The 16,425-nt window shown below is 38.2% G+C and overlaps 1 protein-coding gene across 13 annotated transcripts in view; it reads right to left on the reverse strand.

Moving 5' to 3' along the window:
* The window catches only part of DLGAP2 (DLG associated protein 2), a 471,424-nt gene that overhangs the window by 297,061 nt on the left and 157,938 nt on the right, over positions 1-16,425 (reverse strand). For 2 of the 13 annotated variants that reach the window (XM_038177140.2, XM_027455134.3), the window contains exon 2: positions 14,268-14,439. The exons of 10 other annotated variants lie outside the window; for them this stretch is intronic. In XM_038177140.2, the coding sequence (XP_038033068.1) occupies positions 14,268-14,325 (58 nt within the window). In that variant the 5' untranslated portion in view covers positions 14,326-14,439. Of the gene's footprint in view, positions 1-14,267; positions 14,440-16,425 lie in introns of those variants that run through there. One more of the 13 variants, XM_072036385.1, reaches the window with a different exon arrangement.

A 16,425-nucleotide genomic window follows, 5' to 3' on the forward strand; every position in this document is an offset into this window, starting at 1 on the left:
ACTAAACAAATTATTGAATTAAAATATGGCTGAAGGCTGTACCACCACTCTAATTTTTAGATACTTCACACCGTTGTTTTATCAGACTACAGAAATAAATGCTTTTCATAGCATTAAAACAGTATAATTATTGTTCCTATCCAGGTAGGTGCTAGAGGCCCATTCTGTTTCCAAAATTAACTCATACGGTAGGCAAAATCATTCTGTCTGCGTAAGTGTGTATGTAATAATGATAACAATGCACAAGGGAACTCTAAGAAGTTATTAGGAAAAGAACATTTGATAGCAAGTTGCTAAAGTTTCACCAATACATTAATGGTGAAGACAGAGCTTGGTTTTCCTCAATGTATGGTGCACATATACAGGTAAATACAAACCAGAATCTCCCTCTCTGAAAATTTTCAGGCACTGGAAAATTCATAACCAGAACAAAGCAAATTTGTGAAGTATGAATTTCCCTAGCAATTGGTCCAAACCACTAGTGTTTGTCTTTCTATATTCAGAAAGATGAAATTTCCTGCTATGTGACACCTTAATGTTAACAAAACACAAAGAAGTAAGGCAGGAAGGAATAAGCTTTCACAAGAAAAAGAATGGGTTAGCTTCCCTCCTGCTTCAAAGAGGTATAATTTGACAAATCGCCTCTAATCTTAAATTTCCCTGGGAAAAAAAAAAATTAAAAAAAAAAATCCAGAGAGGAGAAGAAAGGCAACATGGACATGGGGATTTGCCTTTCATTGCTTCACGGCAGGACGAAGGAGGGGCAGTTGCAGAGGTGTTCCTTTTGCTGTGTATAGCCTGAAAGGAAGACTTGAGTAAAGAGCACTGTCAGCCTGGCTTCCTTCAGGGGCACTACATTCATTTACACAGAAGATAACTCCTGAGACTAAATAAGGTGTTAAGGAGAATTAATTTTTCCTGCCCATGTAAGATATAACTTTATTATTATCAATGAAGTTTCTATATTCTTTTTATGCAAGGTGGTAAACTCAAACAAAACATAGATTTTTACAATAAATGAAATATTTCTCCTAAAAGAATTCTGACCATGTTAGGTGTGCATGAACGAACCTATGTATTTATTAAGCCATACTAGTAAGGACTAAAAGGAAGAAAGCTGCTTCAATGTTCATTGTGTTATCTGGACTTAATGAATAGCTTCTGTGTCATCACCACTTTTCCACTGTCCGGGTGATACATGACATGGATCTGAAAGCATATTGCTGACTCAATCAGAATTCATACTAGTATATGCTTAAAATGTACAATTATCAAATTTTTTAAATAATTAATATAGGAATTTTATAGTCTTTCTTTTTACTTTCTTTCCTAGCCCCTCACTTAGTGCGGAGGTCAACTCAAAAATCATCTGAGAAAAAACTCTTCAGATGATATGCTACTTCCAAGCAACTAATGAGATTTCCACTGAAATGATTTATCTCCTAAACTGGTTGATATATATCCTCTTTCACAGAGAAAAAATCTAACAAAGAGTCATGTTCCACTCATTTAGTTAGCCATTCAACTGGGGGCTATGTTTTAAATAATGGCAGAGTAAGTCTACAGTTCCAAAGTAGTGACTAAAAGGACTGTAGCTAAATACCCTTAGCTAATTTAGGATTGTCTTAGTTGTGGTACCTACATGAGCCAAGTATAAATTGTTTCTGTGCCCAACATTAACTGTACTTCAGCAGATCAGAATTCCCATCGATTTAAGTTGGAAGGAAGAAAAGATCTATAATTTGCTGAAGTTCCAGCACTCAACTTACTGATAATGATTTTGTTGTCTGCTTAGGAGACAAACTAGTTATTTGTCTACTGAGAAAGTTCTGCAAAACAGCAATATCCACTTTTCACCAAAATATTAATTAAGTTTATAGTAGCTAACCACACTCCCACTACATAATCAATGGGTTATTTCCCAGTGCTTTATAGTGTGGGTGATGTACAGAGTGCTAAACTCTTGCTTACTTTATGTTGAGGTTAAATTCACACATATGATAGATCCAGTTGCCATTAGGAAAAAACATTTCTCCAATATTCAAAAAATATGAATTTCAACCTCTCCAAAGAAACATATTTTTTGCAGATTGTTCAGATTGTTTGGAAGAAGACCTTTAGCATAATATCCTATTTTATCTTCTAACAAAACATGTTTTTCTGACCTATTTTTTCCCTCCAAGATGCACATAAATGGAAAAGTAAAGTTCCATTTCCCAGCAGTACACAATATCTCTACCATTTACTCCTTTTCACTCTGCTATATAATACCTGTATTGGTAATAAACTGTCTTCATGTAGATATAAAAACTATTACTATCCCTACTGTATCTTTAAGTCTGTTTTCACTTTCTATTTTGTATTATTTTTTCCTCCAATTCTACTACTTACTATTATAATTTGTTATTCTGGTAACAGCCTTGATGATACACATCATTAATAAACAGCTAACATATACAGCTTTATATCTCTATATTGCATGTTATTCCAAAGTAAGTATTTAAGTTGATAATCTACTAATAAATGCAATTCAAGTATTAATATGCAATTATGCCTTTGGCACAAAAATGAGGAATATAACTAACATAGCCCTTCCAATTGGAAACAAACAAACAAAAGCACTGTTTTTAAAAGTTCTCCAAGCCTCCAGGACCTTATTGTTAAAGGTGTGATATTTACAGCATCATGAAGTTAATTTTATTTAGCATTCTTCTAGTTTTCTGATTATTAACATTGGATATTTTTTTTTTTCTGAATTTTAGCCTCCTCCCTTACAGTGTCTGAAATTAGCTATTTTTTTGCACTGTCTGAGATTTGCACATTTCTACAGAAACGTATTTCTGTCATTTAACTATGTGAACATGATTTTCTTACTAATGCTTTCCAATTAACAAAGCATTTACTGAGCTTTCACAGTCAATACTCTGTGATGGCAAAACTAGCTCCTGAAGGACTAAAAAGTTGAGACCAAGCCCACTATTCAAGGAAGCCATGAGATAGGGCAAAATGTATAATCACCAGCTGGCTTAGCATTTTTAATATATATTGAAAACAATTTTGTTGCAACTGGCAAGGGAATACTAAGGAAAGCTTAATTCCATTAGAGTCAGCCAATATGAATGTATAATAGGAATGTCTTGCATAACTAAGCTGATAGAACTCTTTGAAGATAATGCTGCTGCAATAGATAAGAGAGTGACGTGGACAGTAGGCATTTTTCAAGAAGAATTTGATAAGGATACATGTCAAAGATAATTGGTTATCATAAGGAAACCTGACACAGAGTATAACAAAATTTAGAGAACTGGAAAGTGTGTATTATCCTAAATTTACCAAAATATTCCTGTTGGCAACCATAAACTATAAGACAAACTTAAAACACACAAACTTAAGATGCTGAAGTAGCACAGCCAACACTGGACAAATGAAAACACTGAAATATAAACATGTGGAAGTGAGTACAGTCATATCCTACTACACTGAAAGATACAGATACTTACTTCCCAACATTTTAAACTTCATGAAAGGCATCCGTACTCTGGACCGTTGTTGTGAATAGGAATAAATCAATTATTTCAGCTTTATGCCAGGGCTTCTAATAAATATGTGGAGGTCTAACACTGACATTGGCCTCCATTTTTTTAATTGAAGGCAAGAGGTCACTTGTCTACTGGTAGTTTTATTTATGTCCTGTCCCTCTTTTTTCTTTGCCCCCTTTTCAAGAAGCTGCACTAAGATTATTTTAGCCACCTAGCAGTGGCATTCATTGAGCTATAAAACAACCTCTAAATAAAAGTACAGAAATCTTTAGATGCCTACATATAAACTGGATAAAGTATTAAAAAAAAAAAAAACAAAAAAAAAACAAAAAAACAACAACAACAACAAACATGCTAGGCTGACAGTTCTGGTACTGCAGTGGGAGAGATTAGATAGTTTAAGTGCTCTCTGAACTGTGAATAACCAGATTCACAGCTACTCTATCTCCTTTGAAATCAAGTCCCCAAAATCTTTGAAGCTCCACCGCTGGTCAGCTCATACCTTTATGTTGTCAACATACACATTCCTTTGAGATTTGTGAATCTATCATTGCTCCAGAGCAAATATGTGTATGTAAACCTGCAGGGCCAGTACAGTATTCAGGAAGTGTCATCAACAAATTGTAATTATGGCTTGAATTGCTACATTGCTGTTTATGCCTGACAACTAATAAAAATGCCATTTATTCATAAACATTAGAAAACTAAACATAGCCTTTGTACTTTTGACGAATATTGAAAAGTTAATAGTTATTGTTGGCTTAAACTCATATGACAAATTTTTATATCTAACCTCTGAAACTGTTTCATAATGAGCTCTCAATAATGACAGACTCCACTGAATTACTGTCTAGAATATCCATTGACTGACTGAACCCATGATGCTGAAGCAATTGTTTTCCCAGTAGCATCTGTGCTTATACAGCATATGCAGGAATACATCTTTGCTTTGATTTTATTTTAAACCTTATTGTGAATTCTTTTGCCTACTTTCCATATGTCCATATTCTTATAAGAAATATGGAAACATTGAACCTAAGTGCTTATTTTATCTACTGCCCCCATTAATCAGCCCTCTACTACCTGCTTGCAATCTATCTTGTGTACCCTTGTTTTACTTTCACCATAAACATCTTTCTTTATTTGGAGTTGTTTTAAAAAATATTTTATAGCATTGCTATTTTAAAGCTATACTCTGTTTATGCCAATCATTCTAGTCAAATGCTGATAAGATTGGAAGGAAAGATGATGAACATCAGGATTAAAGGTTGTTTACTCTCCATTATTCCCCAGTGGTCTTTTGCTGCCATTTTTGCACCAATAGAGACTAAAAAATGATAAAGGGTGGACCAATAGGGACATGTCTGAAGTGTTGAGAGTGCACGAAAAGCATGAACTCATCTTATGCTTAAAAGTATACTTCATACAGTTTTGCTGGCTTTGACAGCTTTTAACGTTCTTTCAAGTTTCTATCACATGACGGTGTGGTTTTGGGCTCACACATTTGAAGCATCTGCTTTTTAGCAAAATATGCTAAGAAGTCCTGGATAAAAAAACATGTTCAAGCTTCCCACTCTCACAGATAATTCCTTTCTTTTACAGCTAGAATGAGCACTGCTTTTGTTTTCACCAACATTTTTAATCTAGCAGAAGTCCATATATAAAGGAACTAGTGGAAACTATTCACCTGAGAGAAAATTAGCTTATCAGGTTGGCGAAACAGTAAGAAAGGTATCAATGTAAAAAAATAAAAAATAAAAATAAAAAGCAAAATGTCAATTACTATTACAGTCTTAAAGCATACTGTATGACAAATTAAAAAGACATGTCTTGTGACAATTAAAACTAAAAGAATCACATAAAAATATTTCTCACAAAATCAGGAAATTCAGGTCTTATTTTCCAGTCTATCCTTTTGATTGATTCACCTTATTTAACCAAAGTTGAAATGTTTCAGTTAGATGCAACTTATCCCAGAACGAATAAAATGAATTACAGTGTACAGGAAGGAGCCTTAGTATAATATGTCAGTACATCACACCTTTGGGCCTTCAGAATAGAGTTTAGCATTTATTTTGACATGAGAACATTTAACTTCCAGACCTTTAGTATTTCTTTGCATTCAGAGATGGAATCAATGTTTCTCTCGTTGCTCTGTGATTTCATACAACAGACAGACTCACAGTATACATTCCCATGCAAAGGCATGCAATTAGAATTTATATTTTTGTCGATATATTCATAGAATTCATTTCTGATAATTTGATCTAATTCAATCTTTTTAGACATTTGGCTTCATAAAACAGATGTAAATGCATTTTGATGTCATTTTGCAGCACTGATATCAAGATAGATCTGAATCAGGAAGAAAGCTGTTCAGGATGGATGTGAATGAGCCAGAATAAATCTGACATTAATACATGTACAGCTGCACAGTTAAGTACAAAAAAGTATCAAAAATGTATATTTTCCCATTAATTTTTCAGTCAAATAAAGACATACATGAAAAGGACTTATACTCACTGCAGTATCACCGTGACAGAAAAATTATGTTCGGGAAAACAGGATGAACACAATTGTGAACTATAACTTGTGAAATGTAGTGAAAGAGATAAATTCAATATTAAAATAGACTTATATCCCCCCAGACCAAACTAAAACAATACTTCTGATGGAAGAGAATGCCCCAGCTTCCTTCACTTCTTTTAGAAAGTATTACTAGTGTTATAGGAAAAAATAAACAAACAAACAAACAAACAAACAAAAAAATAAATAAATAAAAAGTGCCACTGATGCATCAGAAATCTTAAAACCTTAGGCCATTTTTTGTTTCCACAGATTTCTGCCTGATAGTAGTCCTATCTTTGCTATTCAACATTGCTGTCAGAGCAGAACACTACCTTTCCTTACACCTGAGTTCAGGACAGGGTTTACATTCAGTGGAACTGCAAACATATGAACAGATTTTTTGTAGTTAAAATTCCACAGCTCAACCTCACATTTCCATTCAGAAAGTTCCACAGAGTGACATGAGTATTTCTATTGTATCAGTTATCAATATTATCGGTCTGTTATACAGTTTCAAATATTTCCACATAACCTTAAGCATTTCCATAACATGGAAGCTGGAGACATTCCATGTCTCTACAACCACTAGGGAGAGACAGGGGTAAACATAAACTAGCTATTACCTCTGCCATCTTAAGCAAAGCATTGAAATTTACCTGGAATAAATATTGACTGTTCTCTATCTTCACCCCATTGTGTAAGTATAGGATAATCTTAAATTCTTCTTCAAAGAATAAGAAATTATTAATCTGTTACAAAGAAGAGTTTCTTATAGGCAGTAATCAAACCCTCTTACATATACACTTTCATAATCACGCATCCCAGGATTATGATATAATGGCTTCAAGCCATCCACATATGTGAAGTACTATTCAGCTTTACTCTGATGAAAATGCTGGCAGCTGTTAAAATGCTCACAGAAACCATGCTGGATATTCATCTTTTGCACTATATATGCCTTGTAGAATGACCTGAACATGTAAATTACAGTATCAAAAACTGTTGGCTGATTTTCATAATAGAAAGTGGAGAAAGAGGTTATTGTGGAGGAGAAAATAATGTGATTCTAAATAATCTTCCTAGTAAAACATTCATTATGAATAGGTACCAGAAGACAAAAAATCTTCACTCATTTATAGGTATTAATATTCTGTAAATAATGCACTGTAGTTGTCTTCATGCCTTCCTCTACATATCAGCCTGGATCATGATAGTGATGACTTCCTGGGTCACAAAGCACAGCTGAAGGTTTTTTGCCCTAGATCGTCAACTTCCATGCTTACTTTCGTGAGAAAATCGGCACTTAATCCTCTTGCATCAAGATATATTAGGGACTGAAGCACAATGATATAGGCAACTGCTACTACTACTCTAGCAAAGCTACCACGACAATCCAGGTCCTAAATTATTCTGAAATAAAGGAAAAATACTGCAGCAGCCCAAAATTACACAGTATCTGATTTTCAATCTTTCAAGTTATTTGGCTTAGAACAGCACTGAATTCAACTGAGGGACAGGGACCCATTGAACTTGTTTAGAGAGCATGTTGAAAGTGAAGGATTGATTTGACCTCTCTTTGCTGAGGCATAAAGAAGTATGCAAAGCATCAAGTTCTGATTTTTCCTCACATCTCTTTTCTATCTACTCCAGTTTGCTCTTTTTTTTTTTTTTTTTATATATATATTTTATTTTATTTTTTTATGAGATTATTGCTCCAGGTTTAATTGAAAGAAGAGTGCGAAGACAATACTGATAATTCTATTTCTTATATATTCCTTTGTGTAGGAACTGGGTTTAATTGGGAAGGGTTTGCTAGCAGTGGGCTGCAGGGGTGGCTTCTGAGCAGAGCCCAGCAGCTGCCCCATGTCAGATCAGAGCCAGCTCCAACCAGCTCCAAGAGGGACCCGCTGCTGGCCAGAGCTGACAGGGAGTGACATGGGGTGGGCCCCTGGGAGAGCAGACTGAAGAAAATGGGGGAAAAAATCTGCTGCACCACAGCTGCTGGGAAAGAAAAGTGAGAAATGTGAGAGAAGCAGCCCTGGAGACTCCAAGGCAGCAGGAGGGCAGGAGGTGCTCCAGGCACGCAGCAGCAGTTCCCCTGCGGCCTGTGGAGAGGCCCCTGGTGGAGCAGGCTGTCCCCCTGCAGCCCATGGGTCCCACATGGAGCAGATCTCCACACTGCAGCCCCCCCATGGGTGGAGGAGCCCCCAGTGGAGCAGGTGGATGTGGCCTGGAGGAGGCTGTGGCCCATGGAGAGCCCCCACAGGAGCAGGCCCCAGGCCGGAGCTGCAGCCCATGGAGAGGAGCCCACGCAGGAGCAGGAGTCTGGGGGGAGCTGCTGCCCATGGGGGACGCGTGCTGGAGCAGTTTGCTCCTGGGGGATGGACCCCGTGGTACAGAGCCATGGGGGAGCAGTTCTTGAAGAGCTGCTGCATATGGGCAGCCCCCGCAGGATCAGTCTGGGAAGGGCGGCATCCCATGGGAGGGACCCCACGTAGAGCAGGGGAAGAGAGTGACCGTGAAGGAACAGTGAAGGAGTGGTGGAGATGAAGCATCAGGGACTGACCGCAGCACCCATTGCCCATTCCCCTGTGCTGCTTGGGGGGAGGAGGTAGAAGAGGGCGGATGAGGGGAAGGTGGTTTTAGTTTGCTTTTAGTTCTCACTGCTCAAGTTTGTTATCAATAGACAATAAATTACACTAATCTCCCTGTGCTGAGTCTATTTTTTTTTTTTCCATCATATTTTCTCCCCTTGCCCTTCTGAGGAGAGGGAGTAAGAAAGCAGTATGTTACTTCTTGGCCACTCATCAGTTTCAAACCACCATGGTTTCCTGTGTAATGGAATTTTCTACAGTTTACAAATGAGTAACTCCGTCCCTCTGTTGTACTCCTCTCATTACTATCTGGTAACAGGACAATAAGCAATGGGCAGAAATTGAAATACAGGAAATTCCACTTAAGAAAAAACAAATTACTGTGAAGGTGGCCAAACACCAGCACAAGTTGCCCAGAGAGGTTGTGGAGTCTCCGTCCTTGGAGAGATGCAAAACCTGACTGATATGGGCAGTGTTGTGGTCAACCCAGTCAGGACCCTGCTTAGAGCAGGTGGGGTTTGACTGGATGGTTTCCAGGGATGCCTTCCCACCTCAAAGATTTCTGTGATTCTATGAAATAATTCCACTGTAAACCACCTGCCGAAAATGCACTACCAGCATAAAAGCTGAGATCACAATTGTGTTCCTGCAAGAGAACTGAACATCTACGAGCTCAAAGACACCTCTGACACTGGAGGTTAATATGGCATTTCTAGCCTGATAATCTGCGGCTTTACACTACACCAAAGTTGTTGGTTTTGTTGCGTTCACAAGGGAGCTTTGTGAAGAAAATGTTGCAATGAAACAAAACTTTGCCAGTCTAGGCAATTTCTTTAAATAAAGATGGTAATAATACAGTAAGCTTATATTCACTATTTTATTTTAAAGATCATTCTTAACTGATGACTCAGTCTACTTCTTTCCCTGGCTAATCCTTCTCTTACTGAATGCCACACTGGAGTGAGATAATTGGCCAGTGTTTGAAATAACCCAGTTTTGCACATATAATTCAGAGATCACTGAATGGTCAGAAAGGTATTTCAGAACTGCTTTATTATTCCATTTGTGGAAGCATGAAATAATAGTGCATAAGCTGTTTTTCCATCAAAATATTTTCCTCCTGCTTCACTACACAGGCTACCTTTGCAGAAGCAGTCTGCCATTTCTTAAGGTCTACCTGTAAGAAGTATGGTTAGCCACAATGCAGTGGATAGAAACCATTCCAAAACTTATTTCTGTCTTTATTCCAGGGAACCAATAATGCTTCACTGCTTCAAAGCAAGAGCAGATTCCTTCTTTTATCTATATCTGGGAACAGATGTCAATGCAATCAAGATGCAGAACTTCTTTCAGATCCATGTCTTCCTTGCCCTTTGTTTCAACTTACAGTGCCAGTCATTCTCCTGTTCACGTGCAACTCACAACAGCTCACAAGAGTGCTGTGTGTGAGGAAGATTCCCCTTCCTTACTTCTTAAATAGCTATAAAATTCAGAAAAGATGTTTGACATTAGTCTTTTAAGATTGATAGGTATGTTCCAGTGTCTGAAACACATAAAATAACAGTATGTTCCCCCAAAATCTGGAAGTCAGTTTAAATCTAAACATTTAACCCCTCTTGCATAAATGAAAGCTATTAAAACACATGTTACTTGCCAGCACGGCTTCACCAAGGGCAAATCGTGCCTGACCAATCTGGTGGCCTTCTATGATGAAGTGACTGCAGCAGTCAACAAGGGATGAGCAACCAATGACATATACCTGGACTTCTTAAGGTCTTTGATGTGGTCCAACACTGATTGATGAGTGAGATCTGGATTTCAAGGGTGAACTATTTGGTGGATAAAGAATTGGCTGGATGGTTGCAGCCAGAGAGTTGCAATAAACAGCTCTATGTCCAGGTGGAGGCCGGTGACAAGTGGTGTCCCACAGGGGTCCGTCATGGGACCAGTGGGTCCATTTATATCCCAGAGGGATATAAATGAGGATATGTGGAGGATAGAGGATATTGGTTTTTTGGCTGGAGCACTTCAGAGGGAGAAGATGATGCTTTGCTATTCCCAGTCTATTCAGCATTTAAACTTTTCTTTCTTGGGTGAAATTTTATCTGCTGTGCCTTCTGCCTGGCAAGGGGAGGGACACAAATAATGGAACCAGTCTGCCAGCTTGGATGACTTTCTAAAAAGGAAAGGATTTGCCCTCAGTCTTTTTCTCTACCATCATGCATGTTTATCTATTATCTATCCCTAGTGATCTTGTTGAAACAGAGACAAAGAGGCACCTGGGAACGCTTAATGCAGAAGACGGGTCACATGGAGCAAGAGGAGAAGGTAAACTGTTGGCACAACCTGGGAGGGGGGAAAGGGGCAGAATTTGGCAGAGAGAGATATTGTGCAGTAAGAAAGCCTCCAGTATTTCCAGCTACCAGCAGAACTGTTGGCAAAACTCATGTCAAAGAGTCCTTAAATTACTATCTACATTTTGCTTCCATTCAATCTGATCCAGCTGCAGCTGGGTAAGCCCTGCAGTGTACAAAGGGCAGAAACATTACTAAAACTTGCAGTGTGTAAGTCAGAGAGGTACTACCTGTTTAAAGAGGGCAGAGAATAAAGCAAGGCTCATATTGACACCTGATAGAAGAAAGAAAGCATTTGTTTGTTACTCCATTTTGCTATTAGTTGGCTAGATTCACTCTGTTTGCACATTTGGATAAATTCTCAAATAAGCTGCTTTTCTTCCTTAAGTGCTGCCATGCATAGCTTTATTAACTCCGGCTTGGATTTCTTCATAGCACTCTACATCCTACATCCATTGTGAAGTGAAGCTGATGCAATGCAACTGGTAAATAATATATTAATACCAACACATCGACTTGTGTGGGCTGCTGCTAGATTGCACTGAAAGGGTTCATTTTTATATACGGAGTTTTTAGCAACCTCAGCTCCCTTTGAGACTGTTTCAGCTACTTCTATTCTATTAGCAACCAGCAAAGGTATCTGACTTTAAGAAAAATCTTTAAACAGGGAATTTTCCATGTAGAATCTCTTTTAAATGTTTTTTTTTGTTTTCTTCTGTTCCTCTGCGAAACTGTATGAAGTTAAAAGGAACCCTTTAGTCTTCAAAACCTTCACAGAAGGGGGAGAACAAGAACACATGCCAGGTACGGGGAAGAACATCATTATGATTCATTCCTTGGTTGGATAATTCTGTGTGATGATGGAGTTGTGATGAAATTTACGTATTAATTATTTAAGACTGTTTAAAATATAGGTCATGGCTTCTAAACGTCGGAGCAAAATACTCTTCATTAATCTATGCGGAACAAAATAAAGACCGCTAGAGTCATCAGCTGTGCAGTCTGTCCTCAAGCCTAACTTCTACCTCGCCTCTGACTTCCGCTGAGTCACCTCAGGGCTGAAAATTGCAGAGCTGCCTTCGGATGCCACATTCCCATTCACCTTGATAAGACTTGGGTGTCCAAGGCCTTTGGGATGCCTGAGGAAATTCTGACATCAGTTTGTGACTCACATCATGGCACCCAGCCACCCTCCAGGGTCCGCAGCTGCCTCTACTGCCTGCCTCACACACAGCTCCTGTTGCTCCTCCACTGCCGTCTCCTAGCCCTCCTCAATCCTACGATCACATCTGCTCCACAACTGTGGTTACCTCTTTCCCAAGTCTCCTTTTCTGCATTTCTTAACACCCAGATTCATGCACAATTCAGAACAGCTCTAAAAGTGGTGTCGAGCTCTGTTCTCTGGCAGGCAGGACAAGCCCTGATTCTACTGAATCGTGTAGGAGTTTCTGGTTTAATTCACTGGCTTTAGTGTCAGCTAGAGCAGAATTAGGCCATTTGATACTAAATTCTTAGGATGTGCCTGAATAAAAATAGTACAAATGCTGTGGAATTCAAGCTCTTCATCCATAATATATTCATCTCGAAGTGCACAGCTGCCATGCATATATTTATGTAACTGCTATCCGTAGAAATATTTAAGCATTCAGTTCAACTCTAAAAAAAAATATTTAGAAAAGTTAAGGATGGCTAAGCGGTGAGAGCAAGAAAGGGGAGATAGCCATTAGATAGGTGTGGCTTCAAAAGCAGGAAACTTTTTCATCTGAATCACTGAAGAAATGTACGGAGAGGGACAAGGATGATCAGAGATACGGAATAGGGGGAAGAAATAAGGAAAGCACATCTTTTTAGCCTACAATTAGACATTTTAAGGTGGCAATGATAAGCATCTCTGTAAGAAATGTTATTCACTTTTCACAGTAAATATACTTGAGGCAATCAATAAAACCCTCAAACACCAGGCTTAAACTAAAGACAACGTGATTAAGTTAGAGACCCCATTTCCAGAAGACGTTTCTGAGACCAATATAGTAAACAGGTTAAAAAAAAAAAAAAAAAAAGTTGGATAAATTTATGAACAATTGATGCACCAGAAGCTTTGAAACATGGCATAATCCACAGCCCAAAAAGATCTGACGCACCAGAAGCCAGATGAGGACCAGAAAGGAAGGCAGCAGCAATCTCTCTGAAACCCCTCTCCTGTGTTCGCCTTCACCATCAGCTACCAAGACCTCAGGTCTCTCCCATCACAGCAGTTGTCACATGCTTGCTCTACCCAGTTCCCAGACTCCAAAGATAAAAAATAATGCAAATAACTTGTTCTACATATGCATTAAGTGAGTACCAAAGGCTGCAGGAACATCTGTGCCTCTCCAATTTGCCCAGCTGCCTGACAGCCATGAAGAACCTCATTACACCTTCATCCACTTTTTCCAGATTTCTGTTTCCTTCCTCTCCAAACTCATCTGTGACCAAGTCTTTAGTGTCACATGGTGTTACAACACAAGCACAGCCGTATTAATCAGCAATATTTTTATTCCGTTGCTTCTCTGGCAGGCTCCTGGCAGTATAGCAACAAACATTCCAGTAATAAATGAGCTTTTAAGTGCAACAGACTTTACTATTCCACTGCTGGCATGTGGTCTCTGATCAAACCTTAACTTATACAACCCCTGTATAGGCAGCAGACCAAGTAGCAATAACACCAACAACACTAATAAACAATATAAGGCATTGATCTGACCTCAGTTTAAGAACACAGGTCAACTCTCTCCCTAACCATACCAAAATCTATTACTTGAGAGCCTCTTTTCCGAAGCTATACCAATACACCGCTGAATTACAGTGCTGTAGGTAACTAGGAGTGCGATGCCCATTAAATCTCCATAAACAATTAACTTTCGCAGCTGAGCTCTACAACAAAACACCCTGCCTGCTGCCATGGGATGCTGCTTCGCTTCATGTAGGTCATTGGTGAGGTAATAGACAGTTCTAACCAGCAACAGCAAAAACGCAGCAGAATCCCAGCGCAACACATCCTGTGATAGGTCTTAATAAAAATATAGATCAAGTTTATAGCACACAAAATGAAAAAAAAAAAGCAATTACCTCACTTTAATGTATTTTAAATGTTTTACAGTACAACGAATTTTACTGCTAAAAATACCCCAACAAAACATACATTCAATGTAAAAAAAATGCCTTAAACTTACCTCTTAGTTTACACTGATTTAATATATTTTTTCTTCTACTTTTCAACTTTCCTTGCATCTTGGGAATATAGTGGTTTTCTCCACCCGCTTCCTTCCTCTCACCTCCTCCCCCTCCAATCTGGCCTCCTTTCCTTCCTTGGAGGTTTTTAAGCTTTAATTTGAGAGTGTAAAGCTGAAAAATATTTGATACAATTTTTTTTTTTAATTAGAGAATTGAGCTCCTCACCATGGTTGAAGCATTTCTGGGAACAGCACCAAAAAGCTTGCAGCTACTGCACTGAGTAGCCACAGCATCTCTTAAAATCATCACTCATTTATTTTTCCCAGACAACTAATGTTTCAGCATTTTACTTACAGACATGACTGCAGTTTAGGAGACTGAGGCTAGAAATGAGTCTCTTTGTTCAGTTTTGGAACATGAAAACCAGATTCCCAAATTCCAGCGTGGGCCCATCTCCAGCTGGAACGGGAGCAAGACTCACCAAGTGGGATTTGACAATGTATGAGCTGAGACTTTGAGTTAGTCACATTTTCAATGAGCTCAAAAGGGTATTTATGATTACATGCTCTAACTGGAGGAGGTGGTTGTCAGTCTGCCTGCAGTGTGCATGTCACCGCAACAGGGAAGGGGAAGTATTTTAGAGCTTGTGTGGGATTGGGCTTGCTGAATGGAGCACTTGGAAAGTCTCCTGTAATTTGGATATTGTTGGGGAAAAAAAAAAAAAAAAAGGTTAGATATAACGAGCTAGGGCCTCTGCAATGCACATTCACACCAAGGGGTGCTGAAGACACTCTGCATTTCCAGGAGGTAGTGAGCAGCAGCCTACAAGCCTACAACCTATTTTAGGCTTACACTTACTGACGCTAGGTTGTGCTTTACAGCTTCAATGTATTCATTTTTTAATTCTTCATTTAATCTGGTAAGAGGTTGTTTTTGCCCAATAAAGAACTTTTTCCTGAAATTATATCAAATTCTTAGCAATGCTGAATAAATCATATTTTGCCTAAATGCTTATGGATTTTTCACTGATGCAGAATGTTTTATTCTTCCTCTCCATTCCTTGCTTACTTGAAGCCATTACATTTCAGTCTTTCTTCCTAAATCAGTCTCCTAAACCACTGATTTTTATTTTCTGTTGCTTGAACAACAGCAAATTGCTCCTGTTGGTGTCAAATTCAGCAATTACTTGTCTGCTCTTTGACAGTATCTCCACATTCTTCCAAAGACAGTATTGCCCTTTGAGGTATTACACTGATCATAGAGTGGTCCTTTGTCAACCAGAAAAAAAAATGTTTTAGCATATTTTAGTGTGTATGTTTCTCTATACTTAATATATATTAGCCATATAAAATCAGTTCTGAACTAATTTATCCCAGACACATTAGCTTCTTTCTCTTCCTTCTCAATCTGAATATGATACACTGATAACCCCTCTCGCTCATGTTTCTAATCTCTAAGTATCTTCTATTTTCTGTTTCCTGCTGTTTACATCATCTGCTGACTTCATTAACATGCTGTTCACTTGCTTTCTTTAATACTATTAATGAATCTGTTAAATAAAGTTGAAACAGAGACCAGTTGTGATGGTACTGCTTTGGACAATTGGGATGTGTCATCATCCAGGTTTTCTGAAACAAGGCCTACAAGCCCATTTCTCAAAATCATTCCTTGTAATTGCTTTCAATAAGGTAGTGTTTATAGAATTGACTGTTGTTTAATCGTGGCATTACCAAAAAGCTGTTTGGAAAACCTTAGCATGGAAAAGCTGACTGTTTATGTAAGTGCTCTTGGTTAAACCAAGCCTACAGCAAAGTTTGAATTGGGTTAAGAATGGGATTTAAACTGCTGTTTGTTTCAGTTCCCCTTTCTACTTAATCTCTTCACACTCACTGTTTCATACCATAGTTCACCCTTACAGATTTGAAATATTTCAATTAACTCCATGCAATTGATAAACAATTTAACTTGCTTAAAAGCTGTACAGAAGGATACATGCTAACAAACAATATTAAATGAAGGTAATATTATTTTTTCAATAGACACAGAATATATATGAATGTACAACAGACACAAACATTTCCAAGTACATTTCCAGCGTAACTAAGGGAAGCATGAGAGGTTTCTCTCTGTTAAACAGTAAAAACAGATAAACACAGA

This window comes from Anas platyrhynchos, chromosome 3 (genome assembly GCF_047663525.1).
Source record: "Anas platyrhynchos isolate ZD024472 breed Pekin duck chromosome 3, IASCAAS_PekinDuck_T2T, whole genome shotgun sequence".
NCBI classification, from domain to species: Eukaryota; Metazoa; Chordata; class Aves; order Anseriformes; family Anatidae; genus Anas; species Anas platyrhynchos.